This window comes from Antrostomus carolinensis, unplaced genomic scaffold, assembly GCF_000700745.2.
Source record: "Antrostomus carolinensis isolate BGI_N321 unplaced genomic scaffold, ASM70074v2 scaffold10452, whole genome shotgun sequence".
Taxonomy (NCBI): domain Eukaryota; kingdom Metazoa; phylum Chordata; class Aves; order Caprimulgiformes; family Caprimulgidae; genus Antrostomus; species Antrostomus carolinensis.
In genome coordinates this window covers 32,127-54,646 of record NW_010297571.1, presented here as the reverse complement: position 1 = coordinate 54,646, position 22,520 = coordinate 32,127, and the positions used below count along the sequence as shown (strand labels likewise).

At 42.9% G+C, this 22,520-nt stretch overlaps 1 protein-coding gene across 1 annotated transcript in view; it reads left to right on the top strand.

The window, feature by feature from the left end:
* Positions 1-3,400: 3,400 nt before the first annotated feature.
* The window catches only part of UMODL1 (uromodulin like 1), a 43,677-nt gene continuing 24,557 nt past the window's right edge, over positions 3,401-22,520 (top strand). The window contains exons 1-9 of the mRNA XM_029083537.1: positions 3,401-3,635; positions 10,928-11,089; positions 11,485-11,591; positions 13,217-13,409; positions 14,371-14,511; positions 15,319-15,438; positions 17,559-17,813; positions 19,268-19,380; positions 21,286-21,505. Coding sequence (XP_028939370.1) covers positions 3,458-3,635; positions 10,928-11,089; positions 11,485-11,591; positions 13,217-13,409; positions 14,371-14,511; positions 15,319-15,438; positions 17,559-17,813; positions 19,268-19,380; positions 21,286-21,505 — 1,489 coding nt within the window. The 5' untranslated portion in view covers positions 3,401-3,457. The remainder of the gene's footprint in view (positions 3,636-10,927; positions 11,090-11,484; positions 11,592-13,216; positions 13,410-14,370; positions 14,512-15,318; positions 15,439-17,558; positions 17,814-19,267; positions 19,381-21,285; positions 21,506-22,520) is intronic.

The window sequence follows — 22,520 nt, the reverse complement described above, 5'->3', positions numbered from 1 at the left end:
GCTGTGAGCAAATAATTGAACCCTGTGAGTGTCAAAGCTTGTTTTAAACTGTATGGAAGTGATGGGTGATGGCAACGCTGGTGATGCTGCGTCTTTCCCTGTCACCTTCAGGCAAACCTCTTCCAGTGAGGGTATCCTTTTGTACCACCATAGCCACATCTCAAACCTTCTCATTTGGCTTTGGCAACCTCATTCTATACCTAGTATCAATGTTTAAGTAGGAAATATGATTTCATATCTGCTCTGACAGCTGTAGCTTCTAATTATAAACTGTATCTAATTCTATACCATTTTATTCTCAGTTTCATACCTGTATTTATGTTGCACATTGCTGAGAGCTTAAGCTAGCCCAGCTGACTCTGGAATTTTTAGCTTTCCCAGTGCCATGTCCTCACTGCAGCTGCAGCTCTGCACTGACAGCACGAATCTTTAGTGCTCTCCCTACTTGGTTCTTCTTTTCTAGTGCCTGCTTTGCTCTAGCCATGCTAATATGTGAGCTCTGGAGAAATGGAGGGATCACAGTGATGAGTAACCAGCCTGAACTCTTTCTCTCTACCTTCCTTACCCCCTCTAACATAATTTGATACTATAACAGTATGATTCCTTAATACAATAGTTTCTTTTTCTTGTTTTCATAAAACAAAATTTGTCCTGCTCCTCCCTCCTTCCCTGATCACCAACAGATATTTGTGTACTTTCTCCAGATAAAGGCTAGATCCAAAATTATTTAGGTACTCTTTTCATTCCACTTTGGACATTTATCCATTCAAGTTCCAAACTAATGAAAAAAAAAAATTATTTTTTTTCCCCATGCCTACATGTCTAGAAGCATTTCCTGGGGTAGATACTCTTGATGCATGGTAGTATCTTGGTAGATAGTGTCTTGGTAGAGAGTATCTTGGTAGATACTCTCAACACACAGCAAGGGAATGCTTTACAAAATGCAATGACAGCTACCTGCTTCTTGTAAGGCACTTGTACCCGATACAAAGTGGTAATCAATCAAATGCATTGGATAAAAAGCAGCCATTGATCTCTAATTTCGGCTCCAGAACCCACATTTGTTCTCTTTCTGCCTCTCTCAGAGGGATGTCCTGAAGTTAACCAGGGGAGGGATGCCACCTTACTTTCTCTAGCTTACTTCACCTTCAGTTCGCTCCTGCACAGCTGTGTATGTGCCACAGCTGGGTACGGGCTTTTACAGTCCTGGTCAGGCCTCCGTCCTGGCCATTGGGGTCCTCTCCTGGGTCAGGCAGGCTGTGGGTTTCAGCCTCTCAACTTGAGACTGGCTGCGTGTCTTCCTTCCTGCCCCTCATGACCACCTCCTTTCACTCTCTTCTTAAGGACAAAGAACAGGCCTGGTGCTTTTTAGGGTTCTGAAAGCCTTTCAGCTGCTGTCTCTGGAGCTAGCTTCAGAGATCTGACATGGAAGTGCCCTGCTTGAGGCTGAGAAGTAGGAAGAAGCAAAGAGTGGTATGATATATCCTTATTCTTGATATTTTCCTGCTGACCTGCTTTAAGCAGCATCCTGGGGCTCCCCAGAGCCCGATGGGTCTCTTGCTCTCACACGCACTCTCTGTAGCACATCCTGGCATCAAACTCTACCTTTTGCTGCAGGTTGAAGGCACAGATGGGTTAGGCAGAGCAGGACTGGACCCCCAGGGGCCCGATGCTCTCCCTGGGTCTGGTCAGACCCAAGTTATTGTTAGTTGAGAGGGAAGGCTGGAGGTGGTCCATGGTCAGTCCCAGCTACCCTCTCCTTCCTTCTGCTATTCCAAAGCGCCCTTGGTCGCAGGGTGGTGTCTGTGCCTCTGTTTGGGAACTGTACCAAGCAAATCCATTTTTCTTCATGGCCTTTTGAATATCTAAGGCAGGGAATATCTTTCAGGCTGTTCTTATTTGAGCAGTTCCTAGGATTAGGGCTGAAGACCTTCTGGGTGATTTGGTTGAGACAGCTTGAGGGATGTATTGTGGCCTATGGTGTCTATTCCATGCATTCTTCTGGACTGTCCTTGCATTACAGATGGATCGTCCTGTTCAAAGCTCTTTTGCCAGTCCTGTTCAAATTGCACATACATCTTTTTGTTTAGCTGGAAAGCTAAACATGATAAAAGCACATAATTCCTAGGAATCTGACAATTTATTTTTCTTAAATTGTTTTAACATGTTTCATCTTTTCAGGCAGAAGGTAGGCTGTACAAATAAGATAAGCTGTAAATATTCTAATTGTATGCTTGTTGTGTATACTATGTTAGCTTCAGTCTGTCTGTTGGCTGGCCCTGATCCCCTCAGAGCTCTCAGAAATGACGATCCTGCCATACTTGAATCCCTGCAGCTAATTCATATTTATCCTTATTAAAGTTTCCTTTGCTTTGTCTAAAGGATGATAGAGGCATTTTAATTCTATCCCATCTATTTCCCAAATGGGACACGGGGTAATTTAGCCCCTCTGGTTTCTATAACATCTCATTAGGAGATAGTCTGATGTCTGTGACATGATTGTAGGTTGCTTACTGCTAATCCTTAAACTCCATCTGGTTTTGTTGCTCTTGTTGTTGTTTAGATTTCTTCCCCCCCCACAGCCCCTGCTCCTGCTCAAGTATTTCAGTTTTAAGTAAAGCATGTAACAAGTTCACTCCTCATCATGACTGGTTTCAGAACTCCAGAAACTGAGTCCCATTCCCAGACCTGCATGAAATTATGTAGTTAATGAACTTAACAGCAGCTCTCAAAGGGCCTGGTTTAATGTGGTCTGCTACAAATGCAGATAAGCAACAGAGGAGCTCCAGGAATACCTTTTGTGTCAGATACCTGAAAGTCCTTCCCAATGATGCATGAGTACCCAGTTTTAGCCTAGGGCAATGTCTGAAGGATGTCTTATTCCAGACATCCACTGTGACTCATCTGCCCATGAGTTCCTCACCCTTCATTCCCTTTATAGTCAGCAGAGAAAGATGAACACTTTGGCAGCAGAAGCCTGGAGTGGACATCTAAAGTACTTGGATGACTCTGCCCTGGAAGTGCCTATTGTGCTCTGCAATTAATTTCTATTAATGTACATTAATTTCCTTTATACTTACTTGAGTTAAATTGCCCTTTTTCTACTTTGCACCTGAAGACACTGAGAATTTTCTGCCAATCTGCATTCTTTTATGACTGAAGTGATGCCTATGACAAGCAGTCACTACTAATTTTTTCTTCTGTACATTTTCTGAAGTGATGTTCTTCCTAACATCAGCCTTCCTGGAAATCATTTATCTGTGTTGGTTCTGTCACTGCTTTCTCTCAACAGTATTTTTAACTAGATACCACAGGGAACTTATGCTCTGGGGTGACAAGTTAGTGCTGATCCCTTTCTTTTCTGTTTGTTTTATTTTTTTTTCCCTCCCTAGAAAAAGGCCTCTCTTTGCTAGGGTACCATCTGTGCAACTATAGCCTGACCAGAACTGTGTTCAAAATGGTTGCCTACCAGAAGTCCTATGAGAAAAGCACTTCCTGTGGAGGATGGATACCGTGGATGGTGTGTCCCCGGACGTACTATAGAACACAATACCATACTGTTGAAGTCCCTGAAACAATCACTCTTACAGATTGCTGTGAAGGATATGAACAAGTTGGACTCTACTGCTCTTTAGGTAAGTTTTAGTCAGATCAATAGTTGAAATAAATGTCTGATAGAAGAAGATTCACTTAAACTGAGATGTGTAAAGGCTTAATTCAGTTCTGGGCAATAGGTTCAGGTTCACTGACAGCAGCGAGTCTGTAAAAATCCACAGTAAACTTGGTCTAACATGGTAAGGAGTAGATATGAGAGAGTAATGCTTCTGATTCTTCCTCTTTGCCACCCCTATTCACAAATTTACTAAAGTTCCAGGTAAGCATGAAGAAGGCACCTGCTTGTTACCCTACAAAGACTCATTACTTGTCCTGGTTCAGGCCAATATCTGTGGCCAAGTTCAACAACTCACATAGCCTTGCCTGGTGCTATGTGTGCTCTGAGCATGCTTGCATTTACAGTAGGAGCTTTCTTCTCAAAATAATTCAGGATGCACTAGGATAACATCTGCTTTGATTTGGAGCAGGGTCAGTTCCCAGGATGCAAACTCAGTTTTGTCATTAATTTAAAACAACTTGTGACCTCAGGACAAGTTGGTACCAACCACTTTCCGATCAAAACTACATTAAGGCCCATTTTCTCGGGGCTTCCTTGGTTACCTAGGGCTATGTTGAAGGACTGGAAATGAACCTTTTGGTGGATCTGATCTAACTTCTGTGTTTTAACAAGACTCTACTTGGGTAGACTTAGTCATCTTTGACTCAAGGTGGAAGCTTTTTCCCCTTCCCACATCAGGGTTACCAGTTGTCAACAAGAAATTGCTAATTTTTGTCAGAACTCAAGTATTAGGTGGAGAAAAGGAACCTTTTTTTAATAGATAAAGCCACATGCATTTAAGCTTAACAGGCATCTTGGGTTAGCTAGGCTAGTATTGAACTGTTCCAGGATCCAGAAAACTCCTACAGAACATAATTTTGCCTCCTATATTCAGTATGCCATTGCATTTTTCCATTTCCCCTTTTCAAGTTATCAACCTGGGTGTTTACACAGTCTCAATACTGTTACAAAAGACCAAAAAGGAAAGGTCCTATTGCAGCCCTGGCCCTTGCTTTGGGTCATAAGACTTGAGTGACTCAGTTCTGTGGGAATGTCCCTGAACCTGCTCCTGCATCAGATCATATAATGTGACATGAGAGGGTATGAGCCATATGTCTTGTCATGGGATCCGTAAAGAACAATGTGTTCATCTTTTAAGTTGCTTCAGAGCATTGGAAAATGAGCCTCCAAACAATTTTTGCAAGGTATTTTCTCAACAGTTACTAATAGAACATTGTATCTAGAAGGAAAAGTCCTTTAACAGAAAGATGAGAACACAGAAGTGCTCATTGTGTTTTACTTGTTCTTAAAATGATTTGCTAGAGAAGAGGGATGAAACTGTAATTAAATATACATCATCTCTTATTTATTGTGTTCTGCAATTATTTGGCTCTGTGGCTGTTGTGGAGTGTCAGCCAGGGCAAAATTTGACCTGCAGGTTACAGGGTATCCAGGCAGCCTTCTAAGACTGGCAATGGACCTGCTGTTGACCATATGTATTTTCTAAGCAGCAATTTCGTGCTGGGGAAAATCTCCAGTAGATATAATTAGTGTTGAGTAGTCACTTCGGTAAGGTCCTTTTGACATACATGCACATGCATACATGTGTGCACATATGTATCAAATGGCAAGGCTGAGAAGCAATCAGAGAAAATTGCTCTTTAAAGCTGTAGTACAAGGAAATAGGTGTGTCAGATAAATGTTGAAGAGTCGCTAGCTAGTTATGGTTGTCTCTATTTGCGCAAGAAAATCTAGGAGTGATCAGGTTTTTCAAGATGTTTCAGAACCTCTGAAGATCAAGACTGTCTTCTTGCATGGAAAAAAAAAGGCATCTTGGTAACACTTTAAATATTTTTTCCCCAGTGTAATTCTATGCCTTTTAAAAGCATCTCTAGGGATATTTTAGGCTTAAGAGCTGTTGATGAGCTTATTTCATCTAACATTAACAAATCTGTAAATCTCATGTAAAGCTTAGCTGCAGAATTTCCGCTCTGCCCTTGCCACTCTTTTGATGGGCACTCTAGGCAGGCTTGTCCATGAAATACCGTGGTCACCTTGTCTCTTTTTCCTGTCAAAGTAAATTTGGGAATATTTTAAACCATAAAAGGATTTGTATGGCTTCTAGGTGATTTCTGTGTTTACATTATTCCAGTATCTTTGCTTTTCAGGGCATTAGTCATAAATTCTGTGAATGGTAATGCACTGTCTAGACATAGTCTTAAATAAATGATGAAAAGAGAAACTGGAACTGCTGAAATTACTGCACAGCATGCTGTTGAACTGCTGTTATTTTCTTCTTGACATTATCCATGCTGGCATGCTCTCCATCCTGCTAGGAGCAAAAAGGTCTCCATGACCTTTCACGGTAACCTGCTCCTGGCTGCTCCCCACCTTTTCTTCCTAGAAGGAAACATTCACCCCTGCTGGCATATGTCAGGCCCTGCTTTTCTTGTTTCTTTACTGCTGGGGAAAAAACTTGTACATCATTAGTAAAGTTACTCCAGTTGTTCTCACTAGTTGCCTGTCAATCCATTATTTAGGTGTTACACACACACACACACACACACACACAAACTACTTCAACTTTTTAAAAATAAAAATTGCAAAATTAAGTATCTAAAAGGTAATAAATGCTAGAATTATTTCTATAGGTAGAATTAAATTAAACCAGTCTTTGTTTTCTCTCTTTGTGCCTATGCATTCATATTACTGAACTGTTTATTTACCTGATCTGGTGCTGCTTGCTCTGGGGACTGCGTTTCCCTGCGGTGCTCAGGGATGATGGAGCCCCTCTAAGGAGCTTCCCAACAGTGCGTCATCCCGGCCTCTGCGTTCAGTGAGTGGTGCAGTGCTCTGCTGAGCCTCGTTCTGAACAGAGAATTATTTATCACCTCTTGAGGTGAATCCTGGCACGGTTCACAGACAGCAATTTGTCTTCACGAAGCCTGTGGGAAGGGAGGGAGGTTCTCTGTCTTTCACAGCTGGGCAACTTTGCTGCAGAGAAACTGAGATCAAACCATTTTGTGTGCCTGCTGTCAGACACCTCAGGTGCGGTTTTAATTTTTTCTTAAATTTATTTTGATTTGGATTTTCAGAGTGCTTGTTGCTGCCTTTAACAACTTGCATGGTTGGAGCACAGAGCTTCATGTCCTTGATAGTGACTGTGAGCAGTTCCCCGACTGCTAAGCAAGTCCCAGGGCTGCAGGCACGTTCCTGGACCTGCAAAACCCATGGCTCTGAAAGGTTGTTATGAGATTGTTGTATGAAAGTTTGACAGCATCTTGCAGGGTTTTTTTTTTTAGGTAGGGATATAGTCCAATTCTCCAGGCTAGTTTCCAGCTGTTTGAATCAGCAGCATGGGTAGTTCTGGTAGCTGGTTTGCTGCCTACCTTCCACCTTACTGTGTAAGGTGAAATCAAAGAGCTACAGACAAGAGGGCTCCTTATCTGCCATCCAACTCTGCTGGATCCCCAGCCAGGGACCAAAAGAATGCGTCAATGTGTGATGAAGGCTGGTTTTTAAGCACATATATACAAATACATTGAACTAAGAAGACCCAGACAGCTTTAATCCTGGAGTTTCTTAACTTGAGAGCACTTGATTTGCAATGTTGAGGCCATGCTTCAATCAGAGTAGGCTTTGTGTGCATACGTTCCTAAGGTTTTCTGAAAAACAACTGTGAAGTTTAAAAAAGTTTGTTTTACATGCCCAGGTAGCTCCACAGCAGGGCTGGAACCTTTTCAGAGCCTGCACGGAGATATTTGTGTGCTGTGTCTAACTGGAGCAGTGGAGAGCTGCAGCACAGCTATTGCCCCTGCTTGGGCTGTCGCCATAAGCCATGGGACAGCAGTGTCACTGGGGGCATGCAGGCAGCATTGGAGCATCCCCCTGGGGTGGGAAGGTACCTCAATGCCCTAAGGGAGGGCATCTGCCTCACCCAGAGGCAGATGTCTCTGTCTACCCTGTGGTTTGGGTCCCTGGTGTGCCCCCAGCAGCCACAGAAATGGGATTACAGGTGTTGGAAGGTACCTCCCTCCCTGTTCCCCATGGTGTCTGCTTATGGGCCTGCTGTCCGGGAATTGTCTTGTCCCTTTTTGACCCCACTGAAGCTGTCAACCTCTGCCCTCCTGTGCTGACTAACTGCAGAAGTTCCCTCCCCTTTGGATGTCTTCTTTTACCCGTCTTATTATGGTGGGCTTTGGCAAATACCAGCTCCACTTTCACCTTACCCCCTGTGTTTGGGATTTTGTAAACCTTGATTGCATCCCCCTCAGCCTTTTCCTCTCTGCAGCAAGAAGTTCCAGGCTTTGTAGCAACCTTTCCTTGCAAGTTATCTGCTCCATTCAGTTACTCACTCACCCTGTGCCTTTTGCGACAGCAGTACATCTGGGGGGAGCAGGGCTACCTGGAGTCGCTTTTCATAGGGAAGGGTGTTAAATATTTGTCATATGCTGCACCAGCACATGCCCTTAATCTTGATTAACCCCCAGATGGACAATCAGGATGAAGGACATCCATCTGAGCAGGTAAAGTCTAGCAATGCTCAAAGACCCTGAAAACAGGGTGATATGATGAAAACTGTCGGTCTGTCTTTGTAACAGGCTTTGCCAGGGGCCGTTTCTACGCTATCATAGATTTATCTCCACCTTCTGATGCCTGAGTCAAATGCAGGGTTTTGGTCCCTGGCTCTGCTGCACCCACCTGAATGAAACCTGGCCCCTGCAGGTGGGAGGAGGGAGAAGAAAGAGGTTATGGCTGAGCTAATGGTGTCCCTCAGTGTCTTTCTCCTGGGAGATCCTCTCATCCGGCAGTCAGAGCAGACCTGAGGGCTCTCATGTGGGTAGGCTGGTAACTGAGCTTTCGTTGCTAGGCACTGGCTGCTGCATTTCTGCTTCTGTACATTTATACAAATAATGGAGGAGAAAAGCCTATGCTTTATTCGACTGAGAGGAGCTGGCTGGCTTGCTCCCCAGTGCTGGCAGGGTTGCTGGGTAGATGACTGTCCCCAGGATGATTGAAGTGAGAGCGTAAATTGAATTTTCAAAGTGCATCTGTACAATTAGGCAGAAATGTGATGTGAGTCCATCTATGTTTCCGCTGATGCAAAAATGATGACCTTTTGATTTTAAATAAATGGCTGGTGTGGCACTCGGCCAGGATTCAATAGTGTTTTCTGAGATTGCATGTGACTCATTAAATCTTTTACACCACAGTTAAATATGTCAAAAAAAGACACAGGTGGAAAAAGCAACTTTGAACCTTTGAACCTCAAACCTGCTTGAACTTCACCTCAATCTCAGAGCTGGAGGGATTTACATGCCTGTGTCCAGCTTATCAAGATCCACCTGGCTGAACAGTAAGGAGCACTGATGATACATTAACGTGGGGAAATCCCTTGGTGCTTGTGTCTGTGCAAGCTCCTGGTGCAAGAAGCTGCTTAGTCTCCCTGCACAGGAGGCTGGGATGGAGCAATCGCGTGAGACTGGGAATGTGTGTGGGACTCATCGAAGGGCAACTGAAGCCGTATCACATGTTATTGTGGCTTTGAACTAGAAACTGGGAAGAGGCTTTCTAGCAGTAGGATCCATTTGGGGGAACGGCCCGTGGTGCCAGTCCCAGAGCCAGAAGCAGAAGTTCCTGGTCCATGCTAGGAAGCAGAATAGGACTACTGGGTCTTGCTGAACCCAGAAAAAACTTGAGTAAGATTGCACAGGGTTGATTTTTTTTTTTCCTCAGCCTCCCAAACCTAGGCTTATGACCCAAAATGAACTTTGGAGGCAGAGTTGGTCCTGGAGTAGACTGAAGACCCTCGGTTTGCAGGCATGAAGGGGCCCACACTAGGTTGCACTAGGTGAAGTCTTGCTCCCTGTAGGGCAGTCAACTGCTCATTGGGGTTGGGGGTAGATTTTCCTAATTTGCTCCCCAGAGCTCTTGTGGGTCTAACACCAACTCTACTTGAAAGATGCTCACAGCCCTCTTAAAGCTTGCACCCATTAGCTGTGTACACACAAAGTGTGCACCCAAAGTATACACACATGGTATATCAAATGTAATATAAAAGAGTGTGGGAAAGTGCTGTCCCATGTATTCTGCATGCAGATCTTTACAATTACACCTGCAAGTAACCTATGTGCTGCTGAGAGGTCTCAACTCAATGCCTTCCCTGTTCTTCAGCTTGTGGGTTTTGACAAGTTTTTCAGCGGTGATGTGGATCCCCATCATTAAACTCTGCTTACTTTTCTTAATTACCTTTCAGGGACCCTTGACAAGCATACTGTGGGCCTCACAAAAAGACACAGACCATAGTCTTAAAACCACTTGTCTTAGTGGGCTATTTCTTTATGCAAATATGACTGCACATCCAGTGGATTACTTTAATTGCCCAGTAATGGAGCAAGAGTTTGTAGGACTGAAAACCCTTAGGCACAAAATGAATGGGAAAGAGAAATCTTTTAGATTGATTGGAAAGATCAGAGCTGAGCATTACTTGGAGCTATGTTTGAAAGCGTGGGTGAAAGTAACCTTTATAGAGCTTAGAAATATATTCTCTTTTTATCCTGAGAAGAATATGTGCTGGCAGGGAGCCAGGATGACTGTCTGTCCTTGGCTTGGGAAGCAGTAACCTTCTGCCTTAGCTGCCCTCTCTGCAGGGCTGTCTGGTGTGGGCTACTGGCCTCCCGAGGTGGCTAGCTGGACGATAGGGAGTGAGTGCTGCTGGGCTGTGGACCATGGGCTCAGTTCTGATCTCCTGCCCCTTTATGTAACCCACTGAACTGTACCTGAGAACAGCATTTTGTCTCCAGTCTCATATAACTTCTCCAGTTACTATAATTAAAGGTTAATTTTGTAGCAACAAATGGTTAAATGAAAAGTCCCTATTTCTGGCTTAGACATTACCTGTTTCTTTTGATCATTATATATTATTTGGACTAGTCACGGCTGACATTAGGCACATTTTCTGTTTTGCAGTGCTTCAACTTCTCCACATTTAGAAACTATCTATCGCTCTATCCATCCAGCTATCCATAATGATTAACGGAAAGCTATGAGTTCAAAATTTCTGTAACAGAAATGTCATGATCAAGAGAAAACTGAGAACACTTACACTCTTGAAATGAAATAATGGTATTTGAGGCTGCTTTTTTTCCCCCATGAAAACCTCAGAACAGACTCACTTCTAAAATGAGGAGGAGGTGTTTGCTGTAAATTAAATAGCACAATTTTATGGAAACAATTTTCTATATTTTTGTTCTCAGAAATGTTTTTGTTACTTAGCACTCAATAGATCCAGTGTATTTACCTCAAGACCTGGTATTTGTCCAATGGAGAATATGGAAAAATCTGATTATCCTTGCACGTTTGATACTGAATGTCCAGGGCTTAAAAAATGCTGCAACTCATCCAAAGGAGGAGGCTGTGTGGATCCAATGCCAGAGGGTATGTTACCGATAAATTCAAGACTGCTTCTGATAGAAATATGCTTATTTTTTCCTTCTGAGGCCAGGAGTGGGTAGGAAAACTGTTACCATAGCTCTTCATAAAACAAATATGGGAATCTGTCATGGATCAGTTCCAGGATATTAAATTTCAGTAGCTGCACCCATGAGTGTAGGTGCTACAGGTCCAGTGGACCTTGCTCAGGTTTTTCCCCTTCACTGGCACCTCTGCCTGTGGCATATGGTGAATGAAGCCATACATGATGGCTGTACGTGGGCCCTTTGTATTTACCAAGTTAAAGCTTGCTTCAGTTTCCCAGAGCCTTCCTATAGCTCTGTCGCTTTCTATAGCTTCAGACCTCAGATGACTTGGTTGTTTCATTTTGTGCACTTCAGGAAGAACATTCTGGTACAACGTGACAATGCTTGTGAAAATGGATTTTAATGAATTAATCAGAGTGGATTCCCACCTTCTGAATCATTCACGCCTTTTGCACTCCATGGTAAGTACAAACACAAATGCTGCCGTGTGTTGCTCATGGCATCCATGTTTCTGTTAGTCAGTAACCGCCACTTGCTCCAACCTGGGAGGGATCTTGTAGTCCTCTGTGCAGGGCATAACCTTGCCAGCCAGTCACTCCCGTTTTGTTCCACCAGATAATTTTGGGGTCCCTAAGTTATCCCTAAGCGATGAATGTCAGCCTCATCCTCAAGGAGCCCAAGGAACATTGATTTGTCAGCTTCTTTAGGAAATTTTTTAGGTCTCTTCCAAGGGCAATTTAAAGACTTTCCAAAATAGAGGGCTTTTTTCCTGCTTAAATTATGCTTTCTCCAGGTCCATCTCAGTTTAGTTTTGGGTCTATAACAGTCTAGGTCCAGATTTCAAGACCTGCAAAGCGTAATGTTTTCTGATAAGGAATTTTGAAATAAGCCTTTCAAGAGACAAACCTAATTGATGGCACTGGGAACTACATGACAGATGGACTCAGAAGTGCCAGAAGTTTCACTGTGAAACTTCAGGATTATACAGTTGTGGACTAGGTCGTGGACAAACACTCCAGGCCATAAACCCAAAGCATTTCCCTAGCAGATATCACCATACTATGGAGAAAACCAGGCTTGGATGTGGCCTTTGTAAGGTACCCAGGAGGGCAGGTCCTCCTTTCCCTCCATTCTCATTTCTGCTTCTCCTCAGTTTCCATCTGGGAGTGAGCAAGTCGCAAATGAAGCACCTCTCCCATCATCAACTAGCACTGGCAGGCAGGAGAATACAAATGGCAGCAGTAGCATGGGGATGTTGCATGAGTGTAATTCTTCCTCCTACCTGAGTTCCCCCTTTTCATATCCTAAAAAAGCAAGAAACCCTGGTCCTCTTGCTGTTTAGTAAGTAGCAGAGGGCAAGGGTCTACCAAGACTTTTATATCTTAGTCTAAAGCAAGCCACAGCAAAGTCAAACACTCAAGAAATAGGAAATATAAACTGAAGCTTTGCAATGAGCTGCTACTCAGAGGAATGACTTCCAGACCCTGTCTGCTCCACTGACTCATGTTGCTCAGCCCACCACCATGTCCCTTCTCTCATTTCTAACTCACAGTTGGGATTACTTGGTCAGTCTTGGGGTCTCTCTGTGGCTCTTAGTCTCAGCCTTCTTCCTCAGTCTATTGCTTTTCTTCTTTTTCTTTCTATTCCCTTTGCCAGCAGTCTTTTTAGTTACTTGATTTAAGAAGTGTTGGACAGCTTTATTAAAGATGAACTGTAATAGCCTGTCTAATATACATACTGTCTTTTGAGATTTTGGGGCTTAAGCATTACAAATCAAAGAAACTTTTTTCATATCTTCCTGGGTTGCATCCTCCTGCCTAAGCGTTTGAGATCTGACATGCAGCTCAACACTTCCCTTAGCTTGGCATTAGTATACTGTAACTCTGTTGTGAAATGTGATGCTAATCAGAAGAGCTCACTCTGCATAAACACAGAAATAAATGTTGCCACTTTGCTATGGTTTTGGATTTGGTGCTTTCTACAGTCAGATTACGGTGATAATCATTGCATAGGTTATGCCCCATTGGCATAGAGTTGCGCTGAGAAAGGAATGAGATACTGAAGTGTTTGTTCCCCTGTTTTCCAGATTACTGGTGCGTTACAGCCTTTGAATGCCTCTGTGCACCATATCCAGAGCAACCGTGCAGAAGTATACTCTGGGACAGTGGCCTCTCAGGTTCTCATTGGACTGCACCAGCCAGCTCCGCTAGCAGAGGTTTCTTCTTCCTTGAAGGACATTGTGAAGCGCGTGTATGAAGTGATTGACACAGAAGTGCAAGGTTAATTACTATAATCTTGTCACAGGGGGGAAGCTTTTTCAGAGGGTTTCATCCTTCTTCACTTGGAATTTTATCTATGTGACTATCAATTTGGTTTCAGAAATACAGTGTATTAAATCTTGTAAACTTTGCAAATATGGCCTTAACCTATCTGTTATAGAATGGAGACTCGTAGTTAGCTAATAATTATTTTGGAGTGAATAGTTTGGAGGGGAATACTCCTTATTTCTCAAATTTATTTTCTCCTCATAGCATAGCCTGTCTTCATATGAAAAAAGAAAGGTGTTCAAATTTGTATCACAGTCATTAGTCGTATTCAACAGGCTCTTTAAATAAGTGTTTTCTTGGGAGGTGGATACTCTGCTTTTATGTGTTACTTCTGGTAACATGAAGTTACTGAAACTCCTTGCATGAAACAAGGAGTATTTATAGTTTGGTGATTACTATCGTGTATTATTACCTACTTTTTAAAAGATAGGTAAATATTTAAAAATATTTAGTTTAAACTATTTTAGTCTACTTATTACTATGTAGTAATCTGAACATTTTCACTCCCAAAATGCATCCATAAGCACTATTGTCTTCACTTCTTATTCTGTATCTACTTTTGAAAACTCAGTCTAACTTCTAGTGAAATCACTAGGTAGATCTCCTTCCCACTGCTGCTGATGTCTCTTAGGTTTGGATGACACTCTGGAACTGTAAGCAAGAGCTGCCACTAACTGTCCTCTTATTCCAAAGAATTGAAGTAAAAAGTGATAGGGTTGTAATTGAACGGGCACTAGTCCCAGGGAAGGGCACCTTTCTAATTTCATTGCACCTGTATACATCCAGAATTGCTTCAGTAGAATTACTGGAGATTTACATGGAATTTACCATATCCAGAGCCTGGCCTACACACAATGCATATCAATCTGGATGCTGCCATCAATATCTGTGCAAGGCATGTTCTTCTTCTTAGATATCAATGAATGTTCCTATGATGAATTCAACGCTTGTCCCAAGAAAAACACTTGTGTAAATCTGGAGGGTTATTACAGCTGTGACCTTCAGCATGAACATGCAGATGTCAGCCTTCACCAGCTGAGCACAAGAAAGGAAGGTAGGAAATGTGGGTCTCAACCTTGCAAAATTCCAAAAACACTTCTGCAGGACTTTGTGGTCTATCGCAGGAATCACCTGCATGGTAAAGATTTCTGGAACAGTCAGTGCCCCTTCTCCTCCTGTTGGGAGAAGATGCCACATAAGCCAGCTGTTAGCAATTCCTGATAGAAATGCAGTGTATTTATTTCACAGTACCTGGTTGTTTCTCCTATCTATCTCACCCTCAGCTCTCCTCACTCAGCTGCCAAACCCTCTAGCTGCAGACCCTGACTGCTTCTCAGGGCAAGTCACTCACTGTCAGTACACACACCCAGCCTCCTGGGGAAATACAATTAGTGACGCTATTTGTACCTGAACTCTCCTTCCAATTTTGACTGTGTGACTGCACACGGGACTCAGTGGATGTATAATCCCACCCTGGATCCTACAAGGTCCTCTGCTGGAGGCAGACAGAGTTTGGCAGTGGGTGAAATTATGCTTTGCGGAAACAGTTTAGCAAAACATAGAGGCAAGTACTTACAACTCACAGACATTAACAGGCCTGCTAATAGGCTTAAAGATAATGAGATAAATAAGTGCTTGCAGATTCAATGCTTTAGAAAGTAATTTTACAATCCTTTAATCTCAAAAAAAATAAGACAATGTATTGCTTTATGCTTTTGTGATATGATGATATGTTTATTTTATTTTCTATTTGTATTACTTCTATTGCTGCTTTTCAGCTGTGGAAAACACAAATGGTATTACTTTGGATTTGCTTTGTTAGGAATGCTTTCACTCTTTGATAACACTATTTTTCCCCTAGGCATGGCAGCATTTACTCCAAGTTCAGCCTTGGATCTCATTAACACTAGCAATAGCTCTCCATCTATAAGTAATTCCAGTTTCTTGTCCATGACTAACCAATCTACAGATGCTGGTTGCTGTAAGTAACCTTGGATTTGAATTAATATTGTCTTCTTTTTAATTCAGTCACTCCTTGATCCCTTTGTCCTGGGGCTGGTTGGGTTACAGGAGAGTGTTCACAGAAGCTGGTAATAGTTTTGGAGTGAATCTCCACCTACGGAAATGGAAAGAGGGAGGCTTTCTCAACAGGACATTCAGATCGGTGCTGAGGTGCTGTGAAGTGACCACTGGAGAAGCCCCATGGCTACTGAAGGGAACTGACCTCTTGGAAGTGGAGGTGGCCACACTGGGCTTCTTGAGCCACTTGTGCCTCGTGAGCCATTCAGGTGTGGGTCCCATCATAAGTCTCATGCTGGATAATCCTCCAGTGCAAGAAACGTGACAGCAAGGGCTGTGCGAGGCCAGCACCACTCACTCACCCTGGACCAATCTCACTGCATGTCCTGGGCTTGTCCTGGAACAAGGTATGGGGAGGATCGTCTACCAACACCAGGAGCTCCTCCTGGACATGGCCACAGGGATGCGGGCCTCTTGCTTTTGAGTCCATGAAGTTGTTGGTGTGAGATATGAGTTAGGGAGGTTGGCTGCAGCTACCCTGCACTGGAGTTAGCCTGCTATACATGATAGCTGTCTGAGGAACTATGTTGGGAACAAACTTCGGTAGAATTGTCTTTATATGGGTGACCAGCTCTTCCAGAAAAGAGTTATCACAATCCTTTTACAGAATCACAGAACAGAACGGTTGAGGTTGGAAGGGACCTCTGAAGGTCATCTAGTCCAACCACCCTGCTCAAGCAGGGATTCCTAGAGCACATGAACCACAAAGATGATTAAGGGGGTGGAGCATCTCCCTTATGAGGAAAGGCTGAGGGAGCCGGGTCCCCCCAGCCTGGAGAAGAGGAGACTGAGGGGTGACCTCATTAATGTCTACAAATATGTAAACGGCAAGTGTCAGGAGGCTGGAGCCAGGCTCTTCTCAGTGATGTCCAACGATAGGACAAGGGGCAACGGGTACAAGCTGGAACACAGGAGGTTCTGCCTACACCTGAGAAGAAACCTCCCTACTGTGAGGGTGACAGAGCACTGGGACAGGCTGCCCAGGGAGGTTCTGTTTTAATGACATCCTGTTCTTCTTGTGGGAGGAAATAGCTTTAAGTTGTTCTTTGCCTAGTTCAGAGAGACAGGCTGTATATTCTTGATCTTCATCCACCACTTCTGATCCAAGCTGAAGCTAGAGGAATGAAACTGAAGTCCTTCTAGAGCAGGGGAAGTATGGCTTTGGGGGTGTTTGTCAGCCATATGATTAAGAGGCCTGGAAACAATTGTGTCCTATTGAAACAATTTAAGAAAACAAGTTTGTTTTCTCAAGTTAACCATTAGCATCAAAGAACTGAAGTTGTGGCAGCAGCTTGCCATGGTCTCCAGATTAGTGTGTGGAATGATGTTCATCTTACCTGACTCCTGCTGTCTACAGGAGAGGTGTATAGTCTGGGCCCTCTCTCTAATTAGTGGAGACAGACAGGCTCTGCTGGAGGGCAGTTCATCCTGCTCTATTTAGACACCTCCTCCTCCACCTTTGAGGAGAGGAATAATTTCTGAAGGGTCCTGTCTTTTTCCATTGACATGTCAATGATTGCACTGGACTTGAGTGGCATAAACAGCTGAAATGCTGCCCGCTTCTCTACCCCCAGCCTCTAAAATCTGTGGTCTGCGGGGTTTTTCCAGGCATGAGTCAAGGCAGCCTTTGCTGAAGAGGTGCATTATGATGATTAAAGCGACAGGAGGCACAGAAGGTGTGAACTTAAGTAGAGTACACAGACTTGCTCTTCCAAACCTATTTCTGTTGCTTGAACCTGTAGTTGACTGGTGGATTATTAGTGTTACTAGAGATTCGACACAAATACATATAGTAAAAGGAAATAAAAATAATAAGCACCCAATTAGTCACTCTTGTGGGATGGTTCATGGATGAGGGGGCCTGGTACTGTGAGAAGGGTAGAATCTGTCCTGATGTAATATGAAGGGGAGCTTCCCCTCCTGATCGTCAAAGTGCTTGTCTATAATGGATTTAGGATAGAACAATGTTTTAAAGATTAAATATTCCTTTTTCTGTGATGTCTCTTCCTGGGACTGCGATAGATCCCTCTGCAGTTAGAAACCACCGAATCTTCAGTGTTACCAGCAACAGTTTTGAAATGTCCTGGCATGTCACTTCTACTCTGAACCATACTTTCCGAGTCCAAGTGTTCAAGGGCAAAGAGCTTATACAAAACCTGAAGACTGAGGAAATGAAAATGGATGTGTCTGGACTGGAAGCAGGTGTGATGTATTCAGTAGAGATCAGCTATGAAACCTGTGGAAAAACCAGCATCTCCCATCAAAATGTTAAAACAGGTAAATAACCACTTTAAAATAGAAATATGTATTACTCTCTCTCCCTCTCCCTCTCTTTCTTTACTCACTTGCATTTCAGCAATCAACCATTTGGTCCTCCCTGAACTCCATTTCCCCCCTCCTTCAGCACTTTCCTCTACCCCAGTATCTACACCACACAGACTATCAGGCAGCAGAGCTCTAGCATTAGTTGACAAAGCAGTGCTGGAGCTGACTCAGACTATTACAGATATCAGGCTAAGCTAGAATACGTTTGTGGGGTTTTTTTGTTTGTTTTTGTTTTTGTTTGTGTGTGTGTGTGTGTGCCAGGCACTGCATTCTGCTGCCACCCATCTCCCATCAGGCTCCATTTTTCCTGGTTGGTAGCTGTGGCCAGTGACATGTACAGCCAACTGGTTTGTCAAGGGCTTAGCTGAGCTGACAACAATACCCAGAGGAAGGCCAGATTTGATTGAATATTTGTGAGTCACCAGGATTAAAGGGAATAACAAGGGCGGTGTAAGAAAGCTGCAAATACCTGCATAATTTTGTTCAATTAGCTAGTTATGCTTGCTCCACAAGACCCTAATGTGTTGATCAAACATAATTTTGCTTTTCCTTTATCCTTAAATTATTTCCTAAGCTTTCATGCAAATAAAGAAATGAATCTCTCCACATTTTCTTAAAAAAAGCAGGGAACTATTTAATACTTGCCACAGTGCCACAGTGAGAATGCTGCAGTTTACACGCGTTCATAAGAGTCTTCCCTTTGATCAGATGAGAGATGACTCCAGTTTGGGTCAGAAGGAAATTACTCCCTTTGTAGAGGGAAAGTGGGAGGTCTAGTGGTTACAGAAACAGGGGTTTGAGCTTCAGACTATGAAGTTGGAGCCCTCGACAAAAATGAAAGTTTTCCAAAGATCAGTCCAAAGAGTAACAGCCTCAGATTGTTTATGCAGGTTAAAGTGGTTAATAGATTCCTTGGCTCGTGGATTTGTCTCACGTGCTCTGTACATGATCTGTCAGGGCTTACCAGACAGAGAGCGTCATGCACTATTTTTTGGTTATTATTTTCAGTTTAAGAATTTATTTACTATCCATGCTACCCAGATCAGGAAAAAAAAATATGACTGATGGATCAGAGGTGAGCTCACAGGCAATTCAGCCCTGGGCGTAACTCAAATGCAGGAGTTATGTAGGGTCAGGTCCCCAAGGATATGTATATACCCAGTTGTCATGTAGTTGTAATTAGGCACCTAAATCTTTATGGACCTGGTGTAAAGGCATCACCTCAATGTATAGGAAACTTGTAGCAGAATACTGATTTTATTTTCTTGGTTTAATATCAAACTCTCTCAAACTTCTCCTCCTCTTCTCCATCCGTCAACTGAGATTTTGGTCTGGGTGCATCAGTTTTGACTGAGTCCTTTCCTCTTCTGCTTTGTCAGTGCATGTTTTAATATTGTGTCCTGCAGAGGCCAAGATATTTGGTGTTACTATGCGGATTCTCAACTACAACTTCACTGATGATTTCCATAATGCCAGTAGCTCAGCATATGAAGAATTTTCAAGACTGTTGCTTACAGAGGTAAATATCTCTGGGTAATATATATTTTTTTTTTCAATTTATTTATTTAATGTAATAGAGGATTTTATGCCTGGCTGAAATATCCCTTGAAAATCATCATACTGTTTCCTGTGACCTTTCTTCATAATTAAAACAAAATTCAACAGACTAAACAGACCGAGCACTTGGACTTACTATTAGCAATGGAGCCAATGAGAATTTTCCTCTACAGAAGAGTAAAGGAATTAAAAACAGAGGCAGGGAAACAGGGATTCCTTTCCTTGGATCTTTGGCAATAAACTCACACTAAATTGACTTGAGGCTTTTTAATGGATTATTGAATTGACATTGTTGGCATTTATTTCAGCTCTGTCTTCTCAATAAATGTTTGACTGCTCTCAAAGCTCTTTCTTCTTCAAGGAGAGGTCAGGCTTTTTTCTCCAGCTCCATTCTTTGCATGCACACATGCAGCCACTATCCATGCTCAGGTGTACTCAGTCATAAACAAAACTTGAATCATCAAGTCTCTTACCAGCTCTTAGCTTCCCAAACAGTGGTACATTTCATTCAGATGCATCAATCTCTTACAGTTTTTTTATAGACAACAGGGTCTAAACAGAGGAATTGATATCCCCAACCAAAATGAGACTTTCCCAAAGAAAAGGGAGGCTCATAAACATATGTGAATATAAATCCAACAGCCATCTTTGTTGCTTCTGCCTCCTTGGGTGTTTTAGGAGCACAACATCCCCCTCTCACTTCCTCTTTCCTCTCTTTTTCTTGCCTTGCCACCCTGATCTGAACTTAGACCAGTTAAACAGCTTGTTTACAGGAGTTTTTGGAGCAAACTCTGGCTGAATGGGAACAAAGCTGTGTTGATTTCTGGCACTGCATTGTGTGCTCAAAGGTATGCTTTGAGGTTTATGTAGGAACAGAAGGTTCAAGCATGGAGATACCTTCTAGAGATGTAAGGCAAAACTGACAGCTCCTGCACAGCTCAAATATTCATAGCAGTATGCCAACTTTAATGTTCAGAGTAACACCATTTGTTCAACTGATGTGTCTACTTATCAGGTTGGTAATTGATCATGGTGTAATTGTGATATTGCCTTGAAGTTGGGCTGTCTCACTTTTTCTTGAGGTTATCCACCCCCATTTTTCTTGTCTCTCATCCTGAGTTTTGTGATTGGACTCGGCTGCAGGATCCACCTGAACTAGTGAGTTTCAAATAATCCTTGGGAGCTAAAGCTATGCCTATACTGGTAAATAAAACATTTCCTGAACCATTCTCTGGCACTGACACCAATTGGTACAAACCAGCCTGCATTCATGCATCTGAGTCTTCCAAAGTACAGTGGTCACATTCAGATCACCTGTTGGGACTGTCCTCTGGTTGATGCCATTTGTCAAACTCTGCCTGGGTACTTCCCAGGGGACTGCTGACTGGTAGCCCCCCAAAATCAAGCCAGAATCTGCTCTAGCAGCAGTGGGGATGACCAAGTTCCAGTGTCTGGGGACACAGAGGTGAATATGTAGGAGGCTTGGGACAAGAAGCTTACGTGACATACAGAGCCAACATCAAAGGTCTGACACATGCAGACTTAGCAGGCCAATTCAACTCTGATGCAGGCAAGCAGGGGCAGAAGGAATTCTGCTCCCTTGAGCCAAAATGAAATTTGGTTTGTAACAGCAGTGGTCAGATCGGTACCATTTTCCCAAGGTGAGAAAATGGGAGACTCACACTTTTCTGTGCCTCAATAATCTCTGAAAAGTAAAATTTATGAAACACTTAGAAACTTTTCTTTTTACAACGTTTTCTATGTTGTACATATACAAATCTTTAAAGTAGTACCACCATAGTTCAGTTTTAAGAGGAGCTATTTCTGTTGGGTTTTTAATTATTGATGCTTCTCTCCCTTTTCTCAGCTTGAAAATTCATTTCCACCCAATATTTCTGCTTTATACAAGTCTGGGAAGCTGAAAGTGCAGATTGAATCCCTGCAAGCTGGAAGCATAATTGTGAGGCTCAGAATCACTGTCCAGGAGCCTGAGTTTCCAGTCGATGCCTCCACATTTGCCCCAATGCTTTCTTACCTGCACAATGGCTCTGTGCTTTTGGTCGATCAGCAAAATACTGCAGTAGAAGGTAATTTCTATTTATTTAGTTAGTTTCAAACAAGAGAACAGGGTTTGTATTTTGATCACGCGGAGTATCACCAGCATTCTTCATGAAAAGTACTTTATAAAGAGACAAAATATATGGTTTGTTGGAGAGAAAACCATGACATGAGAACTCCTCCATGGGCTTTTACCCATAAGCCTAGAAGGGGTCGGACGAAGGAGCATTGTCCATCCCCAGGTACCTGCAGGCACTGCTTCCCTCCACTGTATTATAGGAGGAGTGGAGCCCTTGGTTTCCCTATTAATTTTCCTCTCTTTCCTCTTTGTGAGCAGTTGGAAGTTTGCCATATCTTCCTCGCACTGAACTGCTGATAGGATTACTTGAGGAATGTTTGTAGCCTTTAGATACACATGTCCTCCAAACAGTTTGGTGCTTCAAGGCTGTATTTGGGACAGGGCTTAAGAAGAGAAATCTGAAATCTTCACTGTAGAAATACAACTAGAGAAATTCCTAAATGTTCTCTCAGTGAATAAGACTAAAGAAAAATGCATGGAATTTATGTTAAACTAGGCCTTTGTTTGATCTTCAGTAATCACCAAGTTGATCTTCAAAGGGCTAAGTTCTGGCTTCAGGTTTCCCAGCTGGCAGAGCGAGACAGAGTTCAGAAAGTTGCCAAAGCCAACAGAATTTGGGTTATTCTTCTCTCCCAGTGTATTCAGCCCTTAAAAGCTTACTTAATGGGTTCAGGGAAAACTCCCTTTGGAGTTGTAGAGTATACGGAGATTAAGAAGAACAGGTCAGAAAAAAAACAGAAGAGAGAAATTGCAGCTGAAGCCTACAAATATCACTGTGGTAGCAGATACTGAATTACAGGATACTGGTGTGTGCCAAAATGTTTTACAAATGTTATAGATCCTGGGACCAAAAGAATGGGGAGGAAGAAGGCAATAGCTCTGGACTGTTACTTTAACTGCAGAAAACCAGGTGGCTTCCAGGAGCTTCACTCTTAGCCAGGAGCACAGACAGATTCTCCACTTCT